The 27,791-nt window shown below is 35.3% G+C and overlaps 2 protein-coding genes across 2 annotated transcripts; both read left to right on the forward strand.

Moving 5' to 3' along the window:
• Positions 1–883: 883 nt before the first annotated feature.
• LOC132610416 (guanine nucleotide-binding protein subunit gamma 2-like) lies at positions 884–7,348 on the forward strand. Its single transcript, XM_060324710.1, has 4 exons — positions 884–1,487; positions 6,526–6,578; positions 6,839–6,883; positions 6,961–7,348. The coding sequence occupies exons 1-4, from the start codon at positions 1,371–1,373 to the stop codon at positions 7,043–7,045; spliced, it is 300 nt and encodes a 99-aa protein (XP_060180693.1). The 5' UTR covers positions 884–1,370; the 3' UTR covers positions 7,046–7,348.
• A 9,403-nt stretch (positions 7,349–16,751) lies between these two features.
• LOC132610726 (pyruvate kinase isozyme A, chloroplastic) lies at positions 16,752–27,317 on the forward strand. The gene is made up of 6 exons (XM_060325084.1): positions 16,752–17,475; positions 20,704–20,794; positions 20,929–21,122; positions 22,581–22,702; positions 22,825–23,303; positions 26,633–27,317. The coding sequence occupies exons 1-6, from the start codon at positions 16,942–16,944 to the stop codon at positions 26,932–26,934; spliced, it is 1,722 nt and encodes a 573-aa protein (XP_060181067.1). The 5' UTR covers positions 16,752–16,941; the 3' UTR covers positions 26,935–27,317.
• Positions 27,318–27,791: the final 474 nt, after the last annotated feature.

Here is a 27,791-nt window from a genome sequence, read left to right on the forward strand (position 1 = left end):
AAAAAAAATAGATTTAACTGTAAAGTAAAAAAGACTAGAAAAGAAGAAAAAGATGCAAAGAAGAGCACATGAAAATACGATTGGTATATCAAAATTGGAAACTATTTAAAGTTCTACTTTCTCGGTCCCAACTTATGTTTCATGGTTCCTTTGTTTGTTTGTCCTAAAAAAAAAATGTTACTGTTTTGTATCTAAAAATAACTTAGATTTACAATTCTTATTTTATTTTTAATTGATATGATTTTTTAGTCATATAAATATAAAATTTATCGTAGATTATAAATTTCCCAAATTTCCTTATCTAATTTGCTCTTTCATTGTCTGGTGTGGTAACAAGCAACAGTAAGATGACGACTTTTTATTTGGATAGCGGCGTAGAAAGAAGTTCTTCTGCAGTGAAAAAAATAATTTTTGATCATATAAATATATAAAAAAAAATTAGATTACAAATTTCAAAAACTTTCTTTTCTAACTTGCCTTTTCTTTGTCGAGTGTAGCTAACCGCTGACAAAAGTATGACGACTTTTTATTTGGACATAGCGTAGAAAGAGGTTCTTCACTCGGTCAGACGAATGATCTAATAAATAATTTCTTTCATACTTTGTGGTTAATCGAACAATACCACATAAATTATAACCGACAAATTAATATTTAAAAATTATAAATTCTCCCTTCAATATATGTTACCACAAAAAGATAAAAAAGATGCAGTAATATACTGTGTTACTGATATTGAGATATTGAAACTTACTGTTGAAGGTGACACATCAGTGTTCCACCACCTAACCAAGCAAGAAGAAAACAGAGACAAAAAGAAGAAGAATATTTGTATAAAGTGGGAGAGAAAAAGGAAAAAAAGTAAATAAGTGAAAAAAAGATTACCAACTTTTTCATTATTCACAACAAACAAACCAATTTAAAAAACAAAAAAAGCCAACTTTCTTTCTTCTTTCCTTTTTTTCTTTTTGGTGTCTTCTTTCTTCTTTGCCTATCTGTTGGAACATTTCAATTCACTTTTGCAGAACAAAAAAACAAAAGTAAACCACCCCACCCCACTCTACTACCCCCCCCCCTTCTTACCTTCTGCATTGTCTCTTCAATTGTCCACAACTTTTTCTTGTTTCTTAAACAGTGATAAAATCTCAACTCTATTCTGTTTTTTAATGTAAATTGAGTTACTTTCTTGATTCTTTTTCCAAATGGGGTTCTGTTTCTTTCTTTAGTCTTTGAACAGCCCAAGGATCTTTAAATTCACTTACAAGTTTTTGATTTTGATTCTTTAAGGATTTGGTCTCTATAAATGGGGTTGTTTTGGTTTAGTTCTTGAATTGTTTTGTTAGGTTACTTTTGGGTTTTGAGAATTGTGAGAGATGCAATCAGGGAGCTCAGAACAAGTGAGATCAGTTGTTGCAGCAACTGATACTAGAGGGAAACATAGAATATCTGCTGAATTGAAGAGACTTGAACAAGAAACTCGTTTTTTAGAGGTTTGTTTGATGTCTCTTTTGACTTTTTTTAGAAATCTTGACTGTTATTTTTGGTTAGCTGAATATGGTTGTTGTTTATTTGCTATATATGAAGAAAAGATTGAATTTTTAGAGGTTTTTTTGGTGTCTCTTTTGACTTTTTGACTGTTGTTTCTGGTTTAGCTGAATATCGTTGTTTGTTAATTGCTATCTATGAAGTAAAGATTGAACTTTTAGAGGTTTTTCTGATGGCTCTTTTGACTTTTTGACTGTTGTTTTTGGTAGTTGAATATGATTGTTCGTTTAATTGCTATCTATGAAGAAAAGATTGAACTTTTAGAGTTTTTTCTGATGTCTCTTTTGACTTTTTGACTCTTGTGTTTGGTTAGTTTAATAAGGTTGTTTGTTAATTTGCTATATATGTAGAAAAGATTGAACTTTTAGAGGGGTTTCTAATGTCTCTTTTGATATTTTGACTGTTTATTTTGGTTAGGTGAATTTGGTTGTTGTTAATTTGCTATCTATGAAGTAAAGATTGAATTTTTTAGAGGTTTTTCTGATGTCTCTTTTGACTTTTTGACTGTTCTTTTTGGTTTAGCTGAATAAGGTTGTTTGTTAATTGCTATTTATGAAGTAAAGATTGAATCTTTAGAGTTTTTTCTGATGTCTCTTTTTGACTTTTTGACTGTTCTTTTTGGTTAGTTGAATATGGTTGTTTTGTTAATTGCTATCTATGAATTAAAGATTGAATTTTTAGAGGTTTTTCTGATGTCTCTTTTGTCTTTTTGACTGTTATTTCTGGTTTAGCTGAGCTGCTGAGGTTGTTGTTAATTTGCTATCTATGAGGAAAAGCTTGAATTTTTCTTCAGTGTATTGTATTGATGTATTATGCTGGCGGAAGTAATGAAATGAGTTACAAGGGATCAATTTTTTCTATGCCTGGTAATTTGTAAAATGGGTAGACCATTAACTTAAAAAAAGAGAGTTTTTTTTTTTTTTTTTTTCAAACTTTAATTCTGAAAAGAGGGGCTTTTCCACATTTTTGTTTATTTGATATGCTAATGAGCTATTTCGTTTTCATATCAGTTTAAAGTTCTTGATTTGTGGAAGCCTGATGGTGTATGCACCCTTCCATTGAATTCCATGTAGTGAGGGGAGAATCTTTGAGTTTTGAAGTGAAATCTTAATGTGTTTAGAGTTGAATAATAATTATTTGAGTATGTTATGGACTTGGCATGGAGTTCTTCCCAGAGCTTTTGAATATTGATGAAAATGGGACATATTGGAGCCCTTTATTGAATTTCAATAATGAATTCTGACAGTCTTTAAGTTTTAGTTCTTCTTCATTCATAGTTAGATGCTTGAATCCACAAGCCAGGTGTTTTAGTTTTTGAAAGCTGGTTCAGAGTTTGCTTATTATATATATATACCTTCATATAAAAACTGCCGCACGGAATGTGTTATTGTTTGAGGATGCTTTTCTGTCTTTGTTGCCTAGAGGATTTTGAAGGTTGATTTGCAACTATATATATAAAATGACTGTTGGTATAATATCTGATTAGGCATTAACAGATGTCCCCTTTATCCAATCATCGAAATCAGAAAGTTAAAATAGCGAACATTGTTTCTCACTATTAAGGAGCTGATATATTGAACATAGGAAGTCCATACTTATTTGATGTTGGAGTGGGAGGAAGAAAGAGGTGGTAGAAAGGGGGAAATCAAAGGTGTGGAGTAGGAAAAGTATCACTGGAGTGGCTTCACTGCCAGCAAATAAAATTAGCTGTTCTGTTATTTTGCTTTCCTGATTGTGAATTTTGTTGTTAATTATGGGGAGCAGTGGCGGAGGTGTCAAAATATAAAGGAGTAAACCCGCGAAGAAGCAAAGAGAAGTCAATATATAGTATATATACTATTCTTTTACCTTGCTACACAGCGTAATTTTCTGACAAAGGGGCGTCGATTGACACTCTCTGAATACATGTGGCTCCGCCAGTGATGGGGAGGAGATTCGGAGATTGTAAATGCAAAAATGACTAGTTTATATTGGTTGGGGGTTTCTGGCTGAGGATTTCTGAAGCAGACAAATTTTCATGGTTGTGAGCTAAAAGGTGTTCCCTCTATGGATATATGTTGACCTAGTCCTGGTGCATACGTCCCTGTGATCTTACACGTCAAACTTGGTTAATAGAACATGTCGAGAGAAACACAGCAGATCTTGTCTGTTTGTTTTTTGTTTTTAAAATGTTTTATCCCTTGAGCAAGAAAAACTCATGGCTTATGGCTTTTGACTTATAAGCCAAAAGTCATAAGTTAGGAATTCTAACTTTTGGCTTTTGGCTTATTGTTGTTGTTTTGGCTTAAAAACAAGTGCTTAAACGTACTTTACCCAAACACTACAAAAGTGCTTAAAAGCTATCTTGGCTTAAAAGCACCTAAAATAAGGCAATCCAGACAGGCTCATAATTTCTTTTTTTTGAAAATGAAGTATTTTTCTATGTGGAAACAGCCTCTTGCAGAAAAGCAGGGTTAGGCTGCATTCAATAGACCCTTGTGGTCCAGCCCTTCCCCGGACCCTGCAGTAGGGCTGTTCACGGTTTTGGTTAAAACCAAAACCAAACCGAAAATTTAACCAAACCGAATAAAAAAACCGACATTTGGTTTGGTTTGGTTTGATTTGGTTATAAATTTTAAAAACCGATAATATTTGGTTTGGTTATGGTTATATTAAAAAATAACCGAATAAATAACCGAACCAAACCGATAAATTATATACATAAATTTTATAATTATTTATATGTATAATATTAGTTTTTCATAAATAATTATAAATATTTTATACCTTTTAATCATTAATTTGATTTTTGGTTTACTTATTTCACATGATTGTTTAAGACCCATGTTTTTAAGAATATGTCCAAGCCCATGTCTTTAAGTCTTTTAACTTTTTAAGTATTAAGTGTAAACCTACTAACAGAAGCTCACGCTAGAGTCTAATGTCTTTAACTTAAATTTTTAGCCTTTCTTTGTCAGCCATTTGATTTTAGGTTGTTTCTTCTTTTTTTCCCGAATTTATACCTTTTTTTTTTTTGTCTGAATGGGTCCTAAACTTCTAATATTTTTCATATGAAAAGGACAGAGGTTGTAGATTTGGAGGTTCCTATAGAAAATACTTCAGTAACATCGGCATTTGCTGCAACTCAAGCACATGGTAATGCCCTAATACTTCTTCCGTGGGTAATCCTCCTAAAAGGCAGAAAAGAACAACTCTTTGTAGTCAAGACCCTAGCCCTGGGGATAATGATAGAAAAAATTTCAAGTTTGGGATCATTACACAAAGTGTTTTTAATAAAATGGGAGAATTGAGGACAAAATGCAAGTATTGCCCCAAAGTTTGGGATCATTACACAAAGTTTTTTTATTTCATATATTTTCATTTTAATTTTAGGTAGTCTTTATGTTTAATTAATATGTATGTTTGTAACAACAACTAAAAGCTCCTATGCTCTACTTTATTTCCAGGTATGTGTATTAAGATGACAAAAATGGTGCAGCCACTACTTAGTTAGTTTTTAGCTCTATATGTAATAGTTTAGCAATTTTGGGTAACTTGAGTATGACACTATCACTAATAGTGAAAATATTTCTATGATGTATGTTCCATCTTAAACGATAAATAAAAGTTATCGTTTGAACCAAAAAAAAGACATGTCTTTTTCAACTTTTTAATGTTTTACTGATAAGTCTCATGATTGCTAGTCATAAATCAAAAAATCCAACCAAACCGGCAATAACCAAACCGATGGTTATTATTTTATTTGGTTTGGTTATGGTTTTAGACATTTAAAAATCGACTAAATTGGTTTGGTTATGGTTTTAATCAATAACCGACCCAAACCGAACCATGAACACCCCTACCCTGCACATAGCTGGAGTGTAGTGCACCGGACTGCCCTTAAATATGTACTCTCTGGAACTCGATACACTTCCTGATTTTTACTCCCTCTACTACTCTGTTGTTTTGATGAATGCTTGTGCACCAATCCGAATGAGATTTTTGCAACCACTAGGCTGTGCTTGAGCATCTTGAATGTGGTTGATAAATAATAGCGAATACTTTTAACTGTTCACTCTCCAGTATTGACAGACTTAATTGAGCTGATACTTGGTGATAACGTGTCCAGTCTGTATAGATTACAGACTAAGAATTTTTGGTAGGGTTAATGTGGTTTATAGTATATTTGTACATTTGAGACCAACACAGTGTAACATTAAATACTCTTGATTTATTAAAAAGGAAAAAGATGTGCGACAGATGCTATCAGAGGTTATGTTTTGGACTGTAGTCATTACAGCTTTATTGTTCCTGCTATATTATAGCAACGTTGTTATGGTCTAAATCCTGGAGGCTGGAACATACTTTACACTTTACAGGTACCTTGCAGAAATTTAGTTGCACAAAGTCCAACAGAGTACTGTGAATATGGACCTATATAGTAATGGAATGTGTTTCTTTCACAGGGCCTGCCTGATATCCTTCTTTGAGTTAGTTTTCAAATGTAATTGCATGGCATGGAAACTGTAATTGTTCGTCTGTTCAGTGTAATGCACAGTTAGTCCTTAGTTTGACAGCTGCCGTGGTTTTTGTTATTTGCAACGTTATCTTCTGCATTTCGTGCGATTTATGGTGGCATTGTCCCTATCTTCGTTGCAAGGGCTTACGACTAGGCGTGGCTGATCACAATTGTTTTTCATGTGCCAACATCAGAAATGATGCTGTATCTATTTCTTATTGATTGTTACTTGTTTTCTTTTTAATAGCCAGCAAATCCTCGGTGGATAATAGGTCCGCCCCTCTAGACTTCTTCACTTAAGTACCAGACATCTGTTTGTGGTAGGTTCTAACCCATGATGTGTGTCTAACCCACAAGTTGTTGCGCTCTTGCCGTTAGACCTAAGCCTTTGGGCTAATTGTTTCTTGTTTATTAAAATTAAGCCTTCTTCTGTAGTTTACTGACAATACATATCTACGAATTTGCTGATGATATAACATGTGCAGGAAGAACTTGAATTGCTGGACAAAATGGAAAAGGCATCAGCTGCTTGCAAGGAGTAAGTACAAAGATAATATATTTAATTGGTACCTGTAAAGCCTTGAGACCATAGATCATCACCCCCACCCCCTTCTTGGGCGGCAGAGCTGATCGTGTGGACCCCAAGATCCCTTTTTGTTGTGTGACCTGCACAAAAGCATTACATGATTTACTTTTACTTAATCAAAAAAAAAAAAAAAAAAAAAGAGCATTAAATGATTTGCATTCTGTTCAGTGTATGTTATGGTTATCTAACTTGCTTCTCTTACATGGGCTTAGGATGCTAAGTAATGTGGAAACACGGCCAGATCCATTACTACCAGTGTAAGATATTACTTTGCTTTATCGCAGCATTTCATGAGTGTTGTATTTTGCTAATTGTATGATATTTTCTCCATCAGAACACATGGTCCAACGAATCCTTACTGGGATCGATGGTTTGAAGGACCACAAGATGCATCAGGTTGTAGATGCTGGATATTGTGAATTTGTGATAACTGTTGGCTGATTTTGGAAGTTTCACTGATTGGTGAGGAAGTTGAAGTTGGTACACACAGGTGTTGGCTAATATAGAGAAGTCTTTTCAAATGTGAAATGAAGTGTTCGAATGTGCAGAAAAATGACATTTTTTTGTATCCCTTATGAGTTGATATTCAAGATTCTAATCTTTATTGCTAGGTCACCTAGCATTGTGCAGATGACAATTTTCTTCTATTATAACATCATAATGACAAGTATTTGCTTGTGGTTAGAAATGATTTATATTACCTGTCTGAGTTGCTAATTCTTCATTCAGGAACACCTGTTATTTGTTTTAACATTTATTTTGGAGCTTGAAATGAGTTGAGCTTAAATGTAATAGTGAGGATTCATATAGATCTTAACTTGTTTGGGACCGAGGCATAGTTTGTTTGTTTTGGAGCTTAGAAGCGATTCGATGTTTTATCTCAATAACCTTTCTTTACAATGTGTGTGTATATCAGACATCAGGTAGGACTAAGCTAATAATGAAAAACTTTCTTTGCTGTCTTTAAAATTGATGAAATAGTGTTTTCTCCACTTGCTATTGACATGGTTTTATTACTTAATGGCTTAAGAAAGGCCACTTGAAATGAAGAAACTAAGTAGGCGTTTGGCCATAGAACCCAAAAACTTTTTCACTTTTTTTGGAATTTTGGAGTTGGAGTTGGAGTTTGAGTTGTGTTTGGCCATAGTTGTTGCAAATAGTAGTTTTTGTTGAAATGTACTTGTTTTGGCTGTGAAAAAAGTGAAACTTGAAAAACAAGCTTGTTTTGGTTGTGAAAAACTTGATCTTGTTTTTCAAATTCCAAATACACTTGAAATGAAGAAACTAAGTAGGCGTTTGGCCATAGAACCCAAAAACTTTTTCACTTTTTTTGGAATTTTGGAGTTGGAGTTGGAGTTTGAGTTGTGTTTGGCCATAGTTGTTGCAAATAGTAGTTTTTGTTGAAATGTACTTGTTTTGGCTGTGAAAAAAGTGAAACTTGAAAAACAAGCTTGTTTTGGTTGTGAAAAACTTATCTTGTTTTTCAAATTCCAAATACAACTTGAAGTTGTATTTGGAGTTTTCATGGCCAAACGCTAATTTTTTTAAGAAGGGAAAAAAAATCCGAAAAACTCCTAGAGCCCTCTGTAAGAATAGTAGAAAGCTGTTATCCAAATGTATGCGAGTCTCAGGAAACAGTCTTCATGACAGCATCCAGTTGCTATTGGATCAACACGAAAATCTGCAGTTCACTTCTAGCAGTATTGTTACAGGTATTACAAGGATCAAGTTTGTGCAGAAGAAACAGAAATCAGTTTTGTTCTGATAATTTCTAATTGTATGGAATTCACTCGTGTACAAGGAAATACAAGATGATCGTACTATCAAATGCACTCCATTGTAGGGCATTTACTAATACAGAAAACAGTGTTTTCATAAATATCTACCCAACAAGTTCTAGCTTGGTGCTTTTCCAGTAACTCGCTGTGCAATCCACCCTAAACCATCATATAAACTGTCGACAGTGAGAGCTCAACAGGCTGAATATGCCAATCATGGTTCTTGATTCTATGAAGTGAAAATGCAACAGTTATCTCTGCAGGGGTTATGGCATCTTGAAGGTCTTGTTTGTTTGCAAATACTAGTATAATGGCATTCTGCAGATCTTCATGAGGGAGTAACCTGAAGAGCGCATCTTTCATAATGGAAATCCTAGTTCTGCGACTGCTGTCAATGACTGCTATGACGGCATGAGTTCCACGATAGTAAGTTGCCCATGATGTCCTGAGCCTTTCTTGTCCACGGAGAGATCCCAGGCCTGGTAAAGTAAGTAGGAAGAAAGGAGTAAGATGAAATGTATGCCATAATACTGTGACATGTTCTCATCTAGTTCTAAAGATATAACATAGAGCAAACACAAAGGGAAATATATCTGACATTTTGCAGGTGTATACACTGCTCTCAACTTGGTAAATTGAGAAAACACCAGAAGAAAGTGACAGAGATGATTGAAACCTTGTAAAGCACTGGTTAAACCGCTTCTCTAATATATCAAAACAGACAGACGTATGTTGCTTTATTGTCATTTTTTAATGAAAGGTAACTGCAACAAATGTCCATCTAATTTTCTACACCTTTTGTTAAGGCTATCATAATTCTTCTCCAATGACCGAAAGCTCTTAGTCCTTGGGCAGATCCCACATATCTTCCAGGTCTCCAGTCCAAATTCATTACAGCTTTTTAATCTGTAAAACTACACATATTTTAAACATCAATTAACTTAGGAAAAAGAAGTCAGGAAGACATGAAGATTTTTCCTTTTTCCTTTTTGTGTGTGTGTGGGAGGGGGTGGATAGGCAAATTATATGAATTTCCAGAGCCATGTAGGTCTCAGGATCAAACTTATTTGTACAAGTTTTCATCTGTATAACTACCATATTTGGAACATCAGTCAATATATTAGAAAGTTAAACAGCAACGATTACTGCATAGAGACATAAAAGGCCCCATATGTATTCCTATCACAAACTGAGTAAAGCAATATGCAACTTGTATTCAAGAACGTTATCCATTTACTTCAATGATGCATAACAATTCAAAGAAAGACAAATTCTAATGAAAATAGCAAACTGGCATGATTTCGGGTAGCATGTTTTGGAAGATCTCAACAAGTCAAGTGGTCATTTTACTCATTCAAAAACCAAAGGAACGTCTAAGACGAGTTTTAGGACAAAAAGGATGAGAAAAGATCAAGAGAAGAAGTGGCGCCATCTGACCCTCGCCAGCTTAACCACGTTGGAGATCCAGCATATTGTGCTATGCCGCTATCTGAGCTCAGCCAGCTTGACCAGGTAGCTAGGAGCTCCAACATGTTGCGCAATCTGACCACGTTTAATGCTGTCACATGCCTGTGTTCCCAAAAGATGTTTAATTCTGAGTTTTTTCTTTGGAAATAAGTTTTAAGACTTTTCCTATTTTGTCCATTGGCCCTTATAAATAATCAAAGTTTATTTTATTAGAAAGCAGTTAATTTTTTATTATTGTGGCAGTGTTTTAGATGCTTGTGAGGTTGAGAAACCTGAGCCATCAAGCTTATGAACTTGCGGTAATTCATCTTCTTCAAACTTGTATATCTGGTTCTTTTTTATATTCTATAGGAGGTGATTGTTCATATACTAATTGTTGTCATAGTAATTCAGATTGGGTCTTAGATCCTTTCTTTCTAGACCATCCATTCTATCTATGTTTCTTTTCTGTTATTTATATGCTTTTCCATTGTCGAATATCGTCTTGGTTGTATTGTCATATACTTTTTCCAGTTATTCTCCACAACCGAGATCGTGAGACAAACATATCTCCAACAATTGCAATACATGAACCTATTTCATTCCCTGAGCCGTCCTCGTTGAGTACCACATTCTTACTAATTCTGTGGAATAGAATAAGTACATTCGACAAGTTGATGCATATAAGATCACTCAGCTATATCTCAATCCCAAGCTAGTTAACGTCACCTATATGAATTCTTTGTAATCGTACCTCTCCGGTCCATACCTATGTCAATCCAATTACTACTGTATGGACAACTTTTAGGAATTGCTTTTGAAAAACAAATACTACTACTTGAATACTTAATTTTAAAGATTTGTGAGTGTTTCATAAATCGAAGGTGGTTCCTTTGAAAAGCACTTAATAATAAAAAATAAAAAAATACTCCCTCCGTTTCAATAAACATGGCAAAAATTTCTCGAAATAAGAACTTAATTAAACACATATTGAAAAACTTTTATAGAAAATTTCGAAATGCCATATAATTTATCTTTTGAGGCAAATTAGACATACAAGTATGTGTACAGACTAAAGGCGCTCTTGGCAAACACCTGACTTAATATAATTTGATGCATATTAACAAGAATTAAAGGTCTAAATGTGACAATAATAACTCAAGATACGGTAGAAAAAACACAAGGTATCAGTGTTTGCACCTCGAATCATATGTTCTTATAGACAATCCTCAACATTGCTACCAATGGTTGTATATGGTGAAAACCGGATATGAGCCAGAACGGTGATAAGGTAAATTGGTGATGGAAAAGGAGCGAGAACATACCGGATCTGTTCAGTCCTACCCGGAGAAGGCATCTGTACCGGGGCTAAACGAGTCTGTCTTCTCCGTCATCGAAACGGCCAAGTCTGCTGATCCGAGCGTCTGTGGCCGTTGCCCCGAATGGCCGTTTGACCGAATATCCGTTGCCCCGAATGGCCGTTTGACCGAATATCCGTTTGACCGAATGGCCGTTGGACCGGGTGGCCGTTGGACCGGGTGGCTGTTGGTCCGCGTAACCGTCGCCCGCGGGCCCCGCACCAGTGGCGTGCTGTCATAGTCAACTACCTACCATGCGTGTGTCAGGCGGCGCCGTCAGTCTAATCCCACCAAATCCGTGCAGGGCTGTCATTGTCATGATTATTTTATTAATCTCCATTTGTATGAGATCCAGAAGGTGGCACTATAAATAGGGCATGTCCCCCTTCCTTAGAGAGGTTGGTTCCCACATTTCTCCAAGAACACTTGTAATAGAGTAGCTCATATATACGATCTTTCCTTCAATTCTTGATCCGGCCACGACCGTTTTGTTCATGTTTTTAGCATAGTTAATCCATCAAGCCTACTACGCTATTCATAAGTATTTGTGTTCATAAACAAACCGCCATCATTAGCCATTTCATTAAAGAACTCTTACATATACATTTTCTCTATCTCATATATATATATTAAGACCCAAGCACATATCCTATACCCGCTTACAAATTCAATTGATTATCCGATTTCGGGGTAAACAGTTTGGCGCCCACCGTGGGGCTAGGATAATAGTGGCTTTCGATCTTGACTTATATCACATTCATCAAAACCGAAAACGCCCCTGCCCGTATCTACGAAAACGGACTAAATGGCCGACGCTGAGCAATCCGGTCATGTCAACAATACCGAAATTGTGGCGGAAAACGCAGGCAGCGGATTACGGAGATTGCTAAACCCCGCTGACCCGAACCCCATCGATTCAAGGGAGGGACTCGACTGGCAAAACACCGTGGATCAGGAGAATGCCGCCCTTCCGGCCACCGATCCTCTAAATACTCACAATTCCGCTACATTGTCTCGGACCCAGGGCCGAGGAAACCCGGATGCGCCGAATGACGGTGTGAGCTTACGTTTAATTTTTGAAATGTTGCAGGAACAAAGAGCGGCGATTGGCGAGCAAGCGATAGCGATTGCCCGGTTACAGCGCGGGAAAGGTGAACCGGGGCCGGAAAAGGCAAAGGATACTGCTGAGATCGGAAGAAATGAGACACGAATGGTTGAGAGCGACGGTTCCGTAGCCGGCTCCTCTACCGAGGTTCTAAAGATGATCGAAACTTTGGCAAAACGGGTAGATTCGACCGAAAAGAGGGTCGAGACATACAATTCTCGGGTAGACCAAATACCGGGGGCCCCACCTCTGTTGAAGGGGCCGAATTCGAAAAGGTACATTCAGAGACCTTTTCCGCCAAGTGCGGCCCCAAAACTGATCCCGAAGAGATTCAAAATGCCCGATGTACAGAAGTATGACGGCACAACGGACCCGCATGAGCATGTGACCTCATATACCTGTGCCATAAAGGGCAATGACATGGAGGAAGATGAGATCGAGTCGGTGTTGCTGAAAAAATTTGGCGAAACCCTGTCGAAGGGGGCGCTGACGTGGTATGACCACCTACCCGAGCATTCGATCACTTCCTTTGAAATGCTCGCCGATGCCTTCGTAAAGGCACATGCCGGTGCCATAAAGGTGCAGGCCCATAAGGCCGATATCTTCCGAATAACCCAAAGGGACGACGAGCTGCTGAGGGAGTTCGTTAACCGGTTTCAGAGGGAACGAATGGAACTCCCCCCGGTACCTGAAGAATGGGCCGCGCAAGCTTTCACAAAGGGGCTCAATATGCTAAGTTCAGCTGCTTCGGCCAAATTGAAGGAAAATTTGTTGGAATATGAGGCCGTCACATGGGCCGACGTCCACAATCGGTACGAGTCAAAGATTCGGGTGGAAGACGATCAACTCGAATTCTCTCCGGTAAAGTTAAAAGTGAATGGAAGCTTCCAGAAACCGAGGAAGGGTTATGAAGGGAAATCCGAATCATCTAAAGAAAGGTTTCGGCCATATATAGATCTAAACATTTTAATTTTAATAAAAATAAATAGGTCTTAAGTTAAATTAAATTTGGATGGGCTACGATGAGTCAAATTGATAAAATAATGTGTCATAACTCTTTACAAGATGTAAAAAGGCAATCAATTTTACGGTAGTTGTTCAAAATACTTCGGACCCGTTTGGCCACAAGAATTATTCACTTTTTTCTGAATTTTTTTTCACTTTTTTCAAAAATTAGTGTTTGGCCATGAAAATTCCAAATAAAACTTATTTTTCAAGTTTTTCACTTTTTCCATAACCAAAATAAGTACATTTCAACAAAAAAATACAATTTTAAAATTTTTGGCCAAACACAACTTCAACTCCAATTCCAAAATTTCAAAAATAGTGAAAAAGTTTTTGATTTCTATAGCCAAAACGCCTACTTATTTTGGACAAATTTAAAGAACTAAAATTATTTTAGAATATATATAAGTGCCTATATTTCTATTATATATAAATGTGGTAAAGGGACGAACACAGCTTCCCATGGTTGTACCATGGGCTTTAAAAATTATATACACAATGAATGCTTGTACCATAAGTTATATAAATTGTACAGTTTAACTAACTATTTTTATATCCCACATAGACATATGTCATAGTACTTAATATTTATTTCCTTCTCATGTATAGACGTATATACTTCAAATTTAATTCTCGGACACATTTATTTTCTCTGTACACTTTTACTTGTTCACTTTTGATTTTTCGTGTTCTAGCTGAATATTTATTCTCTTCTCATGTATGTATGCAATTTAATTTTAATTTTCCTACACAAATTTATTTCCTCCGTGCACTTTAATTTGTTCACTTTTGACTTTTCACATTTTTTAAGAATAATAAATCTCACGTGGATATATGTCATAGTACTGAATATTTATTCTCTTCTCATGTATACATGTGTGCACTTCAAATTTAATTCTCCGATACATTTATTTCCTCTGTGCACTTTTACTTGTTCGCTTTTGACTTTTCACATTTTTGCTGAATATTTATTTTCTTCCCATGTATACATATATGCACTTCAATTTTAATTATCCGACACATATTTATTTTCTCCGTGCACTTTTACTTGTTCACTTTTGACTTTTCACATTATTTAAGAATTAATAAATGAAGTACTCCTTCCGTCCCATATTTCTTGGCCACACTACTTGACTTTTCACGTTCTTTAAGAATTAATAAATGAAGTATTCTCTTCATATTACTTGGTCACATTACTATACTTGACTTTTCACGTTCTTTAAGAATTAATAAAAATGAAGTACTCCCTTCGTCCATATTACTTGACTACATTACTAAAAATATATGTCTAGTTTTCTATTATATATTTTTCTTCTTTTTTATTTCTAATATATCTAAGTGTGAAGAGAGGACTAACACAGCAATAGAAATTTGTACCACAAGCTATATAAATTGTACATTTTAACCAATTACTTTTTTATTCCACGTGGTCATATGTCATAGTACTGAATATTTATCTCTTCTCATGTATACACATATGCACTTCAAATTCAATTCTCCGACACATTTATTTCCTCCGTGCACTTATACTTGTTGACTTTTGACTTTTGACTTTTCAAGTTCTAAAGAATTAATAAATGAAGTACTCCTTCCATTCCATATTACTTGGCCACATTACTAAACTATTTTTTTTTACTGAATATTTATTCTCTGCTCATGTATACGAGTATGCATTTCAATTTTAATTGTCCGACATATATTTATTTCGTCCGTGCACTTTTACTTGTTCATAAATGACGTACTCAATATTACTAAAAATATATGTCCAAATTACTTATTCATTTACAGAACCAAAATAAAATTAATTAAATGTTTTACATCTTATCTTCTCCGTCCCATATTACTTGACCACATTACTAAAAATATATGTCCAAATTACTTGTTCATTTACAAAACCAAGATAAAATTATAAGATAAATTTTTAAATCTTTCCTATCTTACCCTTAGTAATAAATGTTCTTGAAAATAGTCAATTTTGATTAGAATGTATTTATTGGAGAGAGATAGGGGTAAGATAGTAAAATATATCTTTTACTTCTGATTTCTTAATGGGCGTGAAAAAAGGAAAGTGACAAGTAATACGGGACAGAGAAAGTATATATTTTACCATAATATTCATATTTATTGGTGTAAGTCTCAATAGCCTTCGAAAATAATTTGAAAATGAGTAATTAAAGGGTAAAATTAATAATAAGAACACACAAATATTCACTCATTAATTCTATGGAAATTAATGGTCAGCCCCTTCTGCATGATTCTCTTCACTCTTCTTGCGTCGCCTAGCTTGATAGTCGCCATGATAAATAAAGGAATACAAGAAAAAGGATGACATGTATACAAATGTATATGCCTATAATATATGCATAGTTGTTATCTTTATACACAATCAACATAATTGAAGTTTCATACTAATTAATAATTACCATATTAGTTTCTTTCTCTTGATATGTTAACGTGGACAAGTAAAAATAAACAGCGGGAGTGACTTTTATCTCCGTTTTTCTTCTTTTTCAATACTTTAAACGTGAAGAGATGACGAACAATAGCAATGCAAATTTGTACCAAAATTTATTTTAATTCTCCTACACATAACTTGTTCACTTTTGACTTTTTACGTTCTTTGAGAATTAATAAATAAAGTATGCTATATTTTATCATAATCCATATTTATTGGTGTATAGTCTCAATAGCCTCAGAAAATGATTTGAAAATGAATAATTAATGTAAAGGGTAAAATAAAAACAAGAATTTTTTTTCTCAATATGTTAATGTCGACAAGTAAAAGTGAAGAGAAGGAGTGACTTTTATCTCCATTTCCCTTTATTGTCAATACTTTACTTATTTACTCTCCTTTGCAGTCTCTGGTTATTGTTTTCTTTATATTTTCATTTCAGAATTAAAATTTGGTGATTAATGATATAACATATATCTTTCTAATTTTGATTTCTTTGTAACAATTTGTTTTATCTATAATTGTTAACATAAAAAATTATAATATATTTTTTAACTAATTTACTAAAAATATTTTATTAGTTTTTGCTTTTAAAAAATTCAATATATACAACAATGGTTCTTATATTTGGATTTGAACAGTTACTTAATTAAAATGGTTATCAACCTGTCGGTATACAACAATGGTTCTTACTAATTTTCTTTTATAGCGATGAACAACTTTCATTGTCATGATAATGAGAAAAAAGTTCAGACTCTTTTCATCTCAAAGACTTAATTCCATCAACTCAATTTTTTAATTATAACTAAAATTATGATACATAAAATATATTTTGTATATATTGTTATCTATAATAACAATTACAATATTAATTAAAAGTTATTTTTAAAATATAAATTTTAAAGACTGCCTAATTAAAATGAATAGACATCATGGGCGGACATGTATTGCTAGTTACACATAGACGAAGCCTGGGGGACTAGCTTTGTTAACAGATCTTTCCTAAATCCCCTTCCAACATCATTGTTTTTGTCCTACGTTTGTTGAGCGACATTAACAAAGTTCCCCTACCTCGCTATCTCCGCCTTCCTTTATCCCCTATATATACACTCACTAAACTCCTCTCTCTCTCTCTCAGACACTCTCATAAACCCGATCACCTCAAAAAACGATGTCGCACGCTCTCAACTTGTCCTCACACTCACCGTCAACTTTCACAATCTCAAGACCATCAGTATTCCTATCAACCGGTAGTAATTTACCGTTACCCTTGAAAAAGCCGTTACGTACGTTAGTTGTGAAGGCGTCCACGTCAGATCCGGTGTTAGTAACGGATAACGGTTCAGGTGGGGTATTATCGCAGGAGTATAGTAGTAACAATGGTCCAGCTTCAATTGAAGTGGATACAGTAACAGAAGCAGAGTTAAAGGAGAACGGATTTAGGAGTACACGTAGGACGAAATTAATTTGCACAATTGGTCCTGCAAGTTGTGGGTTTGAACAATTAGAGGCATTAGCTGTTGAAGGAATGAATGTAGCTAGGATTAATATGTGTCATGGTACACGTGAATGGCATCGATTGGTAATCGAGAGAGTTAGGAGATTAAATGAAGAGAAAGGATTTGCTGTAGCTATTATGATGGATACTGAAGGTAGTGAGATTCATATGGGTGATCTTGGTGGTTCTTCTTCTGCTAAAGCTGAGGTATATATACATATTTTACTTTGATAATTTCGTGTAATAATTGTGTGAAGTTAAAAGTTTATATCTTTTATAATGAGTTACGTCGGCGTTTGGACATTAAAAATGTGAAATTTGACAAAAAGGTCCCGATTTAAGTGTCTTAGTTTGACTAAAGCCGAGGTATATATTTAGTTTGAATTTGGTACTCCCTCAGCCCATTTTTGAGTGTCTTAATTTGACTGGACACAAAGTTTAAGGAATAAAAGGAGACTTTTGAATCTTGTGGTCATATATCAAAGATGTGTATAATGTACTAAAATGTCCTTTAATCTTGTGGTGTTAAACTTGCCATGTAGGATGTTTGAATTGTCAACCTACTACTAAATATAGAAAGAGGCACCCTTTTTGGGACAAATCATAAAAGAAAGTAAGACACTTAAATTGGGACGGCATGAGTATAACATTTCGTTTCATGAAATTGTGTGGAATTGAAAGTTTATATCTTTTACATGGTAGTCTGGTTTATGATAAGTTACGTGGACGTTTGGACATTAAAAATGTGAAATTTGAAAAAAGGTACTCCTGCCGTGCCGTTCCAATTTAACTGTCTTAGTTTGTCTAGGTACGTAGTTTAAGAAATGAAGGAAGACTTTGGATTTTGGTGTAACAATCCGTTTCATGAAATTGCTTGAAATTAAAAGTTTATATCTTTTATATAGTAGTCTGGTTTATAGTAAGTTAAGTGGGTGTTTGGACATTAAAAATGTGAAATTTGATAGAAAGTACTCACTCCGTTCCAATTTAAGTGTCTTAGTTTGACTAAATATGAAGTTTAAGAAATGAAGGGAGACGTTTGAATCTTGTGGTCTTAAAGATGTGTGTAGTCCTAGTTACCAGTTTCAAAAAAAAAAAAAAAAAGATGTGTGTAGTCCTTTAAATCTTATGGTCTTAAATTTGCCATGTAGAAAAAAAAAGAATGTTGGAATTGGAAAACTTACTAATATGGAAAGAGGCACTCTTTTGCGGATAGACCAAAAAGGAAATTAAGACACTTAAATTGGGACGGAGGGAGTATCTTTTATACCATAGTGTGATTTATGATGAGTTTAAGTCTTGAGGGATAGGGTGTGTTCAGTACGAAGGAAAATGTTTTCTGGGAAAATGTGTCGGTTTCTTACTTATTTTCTTGTGTTCGGTGCGTAAGCAAAAAATATTATCCTAAAAGCATTTTGTATATAATCTGGACTAATACTATGGGTCTGGGGGTGTAGGGTGGTGGGGAATGGGAGCTACAGGGGGTGTGGGTATGGGGTGGTGGGGGGAATGGAGCTACAGGGGTGGGTGTGGGGGTGGAGAATGGGGGTTACAGGGGTGGGGGTGAAGATGAGGTGTGTTGGAGCCTTGGAGGGCATGGGGAGGACACAATCAATTGGAATGCCACTTGTGAAACTTGTTTTTCCTACTTGCACTAGTGAAGTCATTTTTCTCATTTTTAAGGAACTTGTTTCCTAGAGAAAATGTTTTCCAAAAATTTTGACCAACCGAACATGGGAAAATTGAAAACATGTTTTCCTCCATACCGAACACACCCATAATCACAAGATGTTCTCATTTAACAGAAGTAGCTGGTAGTCGGAATTAGCAAAATACTTTTCTTAATACTTTCCTTTTGTTGTTGTATGACAAGAATTGGGATGCTTTGCTTAGTTTGACTCATGTTGGTTATCCAAGTCTAGTATTTAAGTGGAGTGGAGAAGGGTAGACGGGCTATCCATATTCATCGAGTTTGGTAGTTGGAAACAATAGATTTGTCAGTGAGGGATAAAGCTGGATTCTTAGGGAAGTTGCAACCTTTTCAAATCTGTGCATTTTGCTATAATAAACTGAGGTTCCATTTGGGAGTGTGCAGTAGCCTGAAGTAATTTTTGCAGTCCTATTTTGAAATAAGTACTTCTCTAGTAGCTTTGGTGAAGCACCTTCTATTGCTTCTTTACAGAAGTACTTTTTGGTACATTGTTAAGTGTTTGGTACATGAATCTTAGAAAACACCTATTGTCCAATTGACAATATTACTTTCAGCAACTTATTTACATTGACAATGGGAAACTGTCATTTGAATATATCAAATCCCGAATTAATCGGGATTTGCTGCGCTTCATCCACCAAAGCTGAGGTATATATTCAGCTTGAATGTGGCACAACTACTTGTTTTAAGACATTGTGAGCATGAATTTGGTACCATATTCTGATTTATGGACAAGTTAACTTCTTGTGGTATATAAGTATATTCATAAGAGATTTGATTTTACCAAAGTAGTTGTTTGTGGGAATTTACGAAATTTATTGTTGTTTATGCTCCGGTAATAGTAGAATTGGGATGCTTTTGGAAGGTGCAACCTATGCACTTGTGTGTATTGCGCTGTAATTAACTAAGGTCCCTATTGGGTGTTTGGCAGCTTTTTAGAAGTTATCTAGTACTAATAATTTAAAAGAATTACTATTCCAGTAGCTTTGAAGAAGTACCTTTACTGTTCTTGTCCTTCTTTACAAGAAATACTTTTCAAGCTTAAGTGTTTGGTACAGGAATTTAGAAAGCAAGTATATTATCTTTTGATAAAATTAACTTCATCAGCGAAGGTTTGTGCTTTAATTTGAAAGTGGGAGGACTTCCATCTAAAATGGTGCCTACATTTGAAACTGGAAAACAGTTGTAGCTATAAGAGTTTTTTGCTTATATCAGCAAATTAAAAGTAATTTTCCAAATACTTGATGGGATGTTGATGTGTCCTGATAGATACAGATAACCTGTTATTCTCTCTGCGGTGTCAGCAAACATGAGTTGAGACTTGGAATTCTTTTAAGTATGGACTCAGGGACAAAGCTCTGAGGTGGATAAGGCTAGGATCAGGATACCTATTCTTTTTTTTTTTTTTGGTTGGAGTGGGGGGGTGGGGTGGGGTGGTGGTTAAGCTAGAATTAGGCTGAGCACAAAACATGTTGGATCTTGCTACAGATTTGAACTTGGATGGAATAATCTTAGAGATTGTTACATAACTTTCTGTTTTACTGCTTTACTGGTCTCGGCATTTATATCTGCTTGAAATTATCTGCATAGTAGAATGAGAAAGAATATGGAACACCAAGTATAATCTGTTAATTTCTGTTCGGAGGCTATGGAGAACACTGGATATTTATCATTATCTATTATGCTGGATAAAGGTGTAACGTTTAACTATTCTCTTTATACAGGATGGTGAAATTTGGAATTTCACTGTTCGTGCATTTGACCCACCACTTCCAGAACGCACCATCACTGTTAACTATGATGGTTTTGCTGAAGGTTCGCCCTATAGACTGCCAGATGAAATAAAACAATAATTTTTTCAAAAAAATATGCTTTCAGTGTCATTCCTTACGCTTAGATAAATATGTTTAATGTTGATTTAATTTATCGTCTTAACTGTTTCACTACAGATGTGAGAGTGGGTGATGATCTACTAGTAGATGGTGGAATGGTGAGATTTGAAGTGATTGAGAAAATTGGCCCAGATGTTAAGTGTCTTTGTACGGATCCTGGACTTCTTTTACCTCGGGCTAATCTGACATTTTGGCGGGATGGTAAATTAGTGAGGGAACGCAATGCTATGCTTCCAACAATTTCCTCAAAGGTTTGCACCTATATTCCTTTCTAGATCCTTTGAAAATAATATATGAGCTTGGTTTACATAGTCAAAATTGAGATTTATATTTTGGTTGAACTGTTTTTGGCATGAACCTATTTCCTTATTGTTGCACCTTTTATCTTCTCAAAATTAATACAGTCAATAGTTCTGACCAACTATATTCTCACTATAGTCTCACCATTCCAATTCATGTGACCCTTTTTTCTCTTTTGGGACATCCCAATCCTTGGACCTGACTACACACCTTTCACAAGTTTCAAGCATTCAAATTTATTTAACAAATTTTTAATTAAAACTTCTGGTCTGTCTGCTTTCCTATCAAACTGACATTTAAACTACTACTTTAATATTTTCTTCCACTACTACTAAAAGTGCAATACAGTCAAATTTAACTTCTTAAATGCTGTGCCTAATCATTTGATATCACATAAAATGAGATGGAGAGAGGATTATATTGTAGGGAATCAACTTCTTCCGATTGCCAAATGCATTGTTCATATACCTAGCACCAAGATATCTCTTCCAGATAATTGTTTTACTTTTTTCCCATAAAAATTTGCTTACATTTTGAGTAGGCATTGTACTTCAAAAGTAACCCGGGAGTTGGGATCCACTTATTTTTCAAATCTCCCATTAACTAATGAAAAAAGATCTATTTCTCTACCATTTGACTCATTCCTCTTATACGGTTGTATCATGATTTTAATTTTAAATTTAAAGAAAATTTCCCAATCAAATAAACACAACAAAGATGGGGAAAAAGAGTATTTTGTATCAGCTAAGTCAAGGGTGTGACCAATGGTCAATGAAGTGGGTGCAAACCTTGGAGACACAAAACGCTAGTTGATTTCCCATTTGCCTAGGTTTTGGTGGGTAGAGTTACCCGGTACCTGTATTGGTGGGATTTAGCAGGTACCCAGTGAAATAGTGAGGGACGTGGAAGTTGGCCCAGGCACTACTATTATCAAACAGTATTTTATATCAGCCAAAATTTCCAGATATTCTCACTTTAAAAGGAACTAGGAATTCTTGATGCCCTGGATCTAAGGACTTTACTGTTGATACTGCAACATTTATGTGTCACACAGAGTATGTAATAGTGACTTCTAGCATGGTACAACCGCCTATAAGGATATAGTTAGCATTCTACTTCCACTAAATTTATGCAGGATCCAGGTAGACAGTTGTTGTCACACCTTTAATTTTTCTTAACTGCTGAAATTTAGTTTATATAGAAGGTCTCTATTATTATTGTTGTCTTGGCGCCTTATCTTGAGCCGAGGGCCTATCGGAAACAGCCTTCCTACCTCCCAAGGTAGGGGTAAGGTCTGCGTACACTCTACCCTCCCCAGACCTCACCTTGTGGGAATATACTGGGTATGTTGTTGTTGTTGTTGTTGTTTGTTGTAGATGGTCTCTATCTCAAGTATTTCATTGCTGCAGGATTGGCTAGACATTGACTTTGGGATTGCCGAGGGTGTTGATTTTATTGCTGTATCATTTGTCAAGTCTGCTGAAGTCATTAAGCATCTTAAGAGCTACATTAAAGCCCGAGCTCGGGATGGGTAAGAATGTAGTCTTAGCATGGAAATCTGTAGAGAATCATACCTTTACTTCCGAATATCATTAAGAAATTAGATTTTCAATAGTCAAATTATTCATATATCCGCTTTGATGTGCTGCGCAGTGATATTGCTGTAATTGCAAAGATAGAGAGCATTGACTCATTGAGGAACCTAGAAGAAATAATTCAGGCATCAGATGGTGCTATGGTGGCGAGAGGAGACCTTGGTGCTCAAATTCCATTAGAACAGGTTCCATCAGAGCAACAAAGGATTGTTCAACTATGCAGGCAGCTGAATAGGCCTGTTATAGTGGCTTCCCAGTTGCTGGAATCTATGATTGAATACCCAATTCCAACTAGAGCTGAAGTTGCTGATGTTTCTGAAGCAGTTAGGCAACGAGGGGATGCTTTGATGCTTTCTGGTGAATCGGCCATGGGACAGTTTCCTGAGAAGGCCCTGACTGTCCTGAGAAATGTTAGTTTGAGAATTGAAAGAAGGTGGAGAGAACAGAAACGCCATGAAGTTATTGAATTGCCATCCATAGCATCTTCATTTTCCGATAGTATTTCAGAAGAGATTTGCAACTCTGCCGCCAAGATGGGTAAGATTCTATCTTTTTGAACACTGATTGATTTGATTTTTACTCCCTCCATTACATAATAAGTGACTTTTTAGGCTTTCGTTTTGTTTCAAAATAAGCTGTGCTTTAGGATTTCAAGAAGAAATTGATCTTCTTCTTCCAAAATGACCCTTATTTATATAATCAAGAATCATTAAGCTTTTCTTTTCTAGGCATTCAATTAGGGGTAAGTTAGTAAAAACACTCCTAATTTTCTAGGAGTGAGCACTTTCTTAAGGGGTGTGCATAAGCCTAAAAAATCACTTATTATGGAATGGAGGGGCTATTGCTTTTTATTTGTTTTATAGCCTGCAGGTGTAAAACTACTTTGTTTTTATTGTTGTTGTGTGGACTAGACTAATTAAATGGTGAAATAGCAAAATTGTGAACGTTGACATACTGCATATAAAACTCCTTTAGTATTTGCCCAACAGATACTAAAGTCAGTAAATAACAACAGGAAACTGGGCATGTTTACAAAATGTAAACAAGCAGATATAAACCTGAAAAAATAGGAGAATTATCATGTCAAAGCAACTAGTTATCATAAATCTAAGAATACTGGTTCTGATGCGCAGCTATTACATCATGCATTTACTGCGGCAGGATATGCCCAATTATTTGCATTATGGCTAAAATCCAGATAAAAAACACAACAAAATTCTATTTATGGTTCTATGTAGGGAGCGCTGAAAAGTGTACAAAATATGATACTCATCCTTGCAGCATGTTAAACTTTTGTCTGAGAAATGAAACATTTGGATACATTTTTAAGAATTAATATACCACTTCTTTTTCTGGCATGTAAATGTTTATGCAGAAGGATACATTTTTTTTTTTTTTTTAATAAAAATTAGAAGGATACGTATAAATGCATTTAAATGAAAACTGGAAAACCCATTCCCGTTTTCTTGAGAATTCTAACTAGGCTTCTTGAATTCGTCATTGCTGCTAATCACTTTAATGTCTTGCACTTGCTATCTTAGTGTATTTATATGCGTGTGTCTTAAGTTCTTGCATCAACTACGAATTGCTTTGCGAGGGTGAGACTAAGATGGCTAGTTCAAATCTCATCTTATGTGGCCCGTTGAATTATACTGCTGGTTTTCTCATGAACAAGATGTTCATGCAATATCGATAATGTATTATAGTTGAATAGCTATTTGAATAAACAACAGTGAATAAACCTTTTTATGTTTGCTTTACTAAGACATGCACATATATACACTTTCAAAATGACCTGAAGTGCAAGCTGGAGATCCCATTCACTTTCAAAATGACCTGAAGTGCAAGCTGGAGATCCCATTCCCTTTTTGATGGCTTTTGCCCCTTTTAAAGCTTTGCAAATTGTCTGTCATATTCTGCAATAATCACTTTTTATGTCATACACTTCTGTCCTTGTTGTGTTCTTGTGTCAACTTCTAGTTGCTCTTTAGGTGACAGTAAGAGGGCTTTTGTTATCCACCATAACAAGAATAGTTTCTTAAGTTATTCAACTAACCACTAGACTGCTAATTTTTGGGAGATCATTACTAGTCAGTTTATTCATGTAAACACTCCAGTTCTAGGAATGGTTCAGATCTAGATGCCTTCAAAATGTTCAAAAGGAAAAAGATTGTCACGTATTATTTCTACTGTTCTCAGAGACAGAAAGAGAGTAGCTCTATTAGCTACCACATACATGCTATCCATCTTTGTTTATGTGAAGTTATCTATTTGCTTCTTTGCTATCACATACATGCTGTGTGTGCCTTTTGATCTATGTTAAAATGTAAAGTATAGCAAGGAAATAAATTTTTCCAAAAGGATGTCTATGTAAAGATTTGTTTTGCCCTTTATATAGTTTCCAAAAGGGATATAGCTTCTTATGTTTATACAGTATACTAGGGAGCTCTCTTACAGTTTCAGTATGTTCTGCAATCTGCTTTTGGGGGGCATGTACCAAAAGTGCATGTCATCCTTAGAGCTGTCTAACATTGGTATGTCAATACCAAGACAGAAGGCTAGATAACTTGTTTGTTCATCATCTGTCAGAATGTTATTTGATCACAAAACTATTAATTTCCTGATATTTTAAAATCCTTTACACTTCAGTCCTTCATGTCATGCTGCAAACATGATAAAGTAGATATGATGTACCTTTCTTTATTTTTTATTTCTTACAAATGTTATATTATACTCCCTCCCGATCAAAAAGAGTGTCCACTTAGCCATTTGCACACCCCTTTAGAAAATACTAACTCTTAAAAATAATAATTTGACTAAACTGCCCCTAATTAAATAGGTATTGGGATTTGATCACATAGCACTTAATTCTTTCTTGATTTGATAAGTGGATACTCTTTTTGATCCGAGAAAAAAAAAAGGCTAAGTGACACTTTTTTTTTTATCCGGAGGGAGTAGTATACTTAATTTTTATGCAATTTATTGTATAAGAATATGGTTGACTCTATGTGGCAGTTGTAGTCAGCTCACAAAAACTAACCGTAAATGCCTGTTTCTCTTTATGCCTTCATCATTTGAACATGTCATCTCCCAGTTCAAATCTTTGATTCAAGCAATTGGAAATGTCACTACCTTATCCAAATACTAATGAAATGGGTTTGGGAATCAAACCAAAAGCACATTTCGACCTGAATATTACACATTCATCAAAGACTAAATGGGGAGTTCTAAATATAATTGCATAGATGACCTTAGTCTTCTCCACTTCCATGTAATTGTCCCCTGCTGTTTTTTTTTAACCATTGTTGAGAAAATAGTAGTTGGACTGATCACTCAGGTACAATTTTGGTCATTCTACCTTTTCTTATCTCGATTACTGTTTGCGGAACTTTGTCCTGATACCAAGTAAAGTGAATGAAGCACAGTATAGATATACTTTAATTCAGCTGGTGCAGATACCTTTTCTTCCCAAACTAATGCTGATACCCAAATTTGCCCTTGTACGAGTATTGTAAATGGAGTACATTATAAGCAGACCAAGTTCGGCTAGTAGTGTTATCTTTTTTCCTCCTTGTACTATCTGGTTACTGAATGGGATTAGCTTTTTAATGTTCATCTTCATGAAAGAACATTTTAGAGAGTAGAACAAGGAAGAGGAGGTCTTTTGAAAATGAAAATGCTTCTCAAATTGATTCTTTTTGTGTGTGGGTGGGAGCTAAGACTAATTTCTTCTTGAAGTATTACATTTCGGTTGCTTTGTGCTGAGCTAATCAATGAAGTTTAAACTCGGAAAAACGGGAATTTGTTGAAACACATCCTATTTTTGAATCATGGTGTTTTGTTTTCTAATCCTTTGTGATCTGCAGCTAACAATTTGGAAGTTGATGCTCTTTTTGTTTACACCAAGAATGGGCACATGGCATCTCTCTTGTCACGCTGCCGTCCTGATTGCCCAATATTTGCATTTACAACGGCAACATCTGTACGTAGACGTCTGAACCTGCAATGGGGTCTAATGCCTTTTCGCTTGAATTACTCTGATGATATGGAAAGCAACCTCAACAAAACTTTCTCCCTGCTAAAAGCTCGGGGCATGATCAAGTCAGGTGACCTCATCATTGCTGTTTCCGACATGCTGCAGTCTATCCAAGTTATGAATGTCCCATAAGTCAAAAGTTCTGTATTTGAGTTTTGAGCTTGGCAACCTCAATTATATGCCAATTAAGCTACTAGAAAATTCAACAATTTGGTTCTGCTAGGGAGTAATACAACTATGAGCTACATCCTTTTTCGATTGTGTCCCCGTTTCAGGTGGATGGATCTCGATGACATTTGGTGTTACTGAATTGTCATGCGCTTGTAGTCAACATAGACATGTTGCAACATGTACCAAGGTAGATTATGTACTCCCTGTTTTCCTAGGATTCAGAAGATGTAGCTTCTGCTTGAGTTATTGATTTGGATGTGTCGGTGCCCCTTCGAATAATTGTGATAATTATGCATTCTGTTCTTAAAATTATTATGAGGGTGTTGTTATTGGTGTGTTTTCAATGATGTATTGTTTTGGATTTAATTACATTTGGCCTAAATAGAATTGTTTATCTGATTGGCTGGTTGAAAGGATATTTACGTGTCGTTATTTTGTGAAAAGGAAGAGCAGTACAATTGGGAAATTATCAGCCTCATAGTCTGGTTAAATGTCTCTTATGTATACTATTGATCCTCTCGTGAAGAAGGTGCATTGAAATAGACAGGTCCAACAACGAGCCTTTTGTTTCTTGTAGGATGACATATGCTAGTTGTACTACAGTCTTTGTCAGACAAACTTTTGAAAAAGGGTGAAAGAGCGATTTTGATCTTGGAACTGAACTGCTAAAGACTCCAATTAAAATAAGGAAAATTAAATTAGTTTAGGTCTTTGAACCAAAGAAAAATACCACTATTGCTCAAACCAACTATCTAGAGTCCTAGCACAAACAAGAAATGCTAAGTGATTCCCTCGTGTCGGTAGCTGGGCTTCGGGGT

The sequence above is a fragment of the Lycium barbarum genome, chromosome 9 (assembly GCF_019175385.1).
Source record: "Lycium barbarum isolate Lr01 chromosome 9, ASM1917538v2, whole genome shotgun sequence".
NCBI lineage: Eukaryota > Viridiplantae > Streptophyta > Magnoliopsida > Solanales > Solanaceae > Lycium > Lycium barbarum.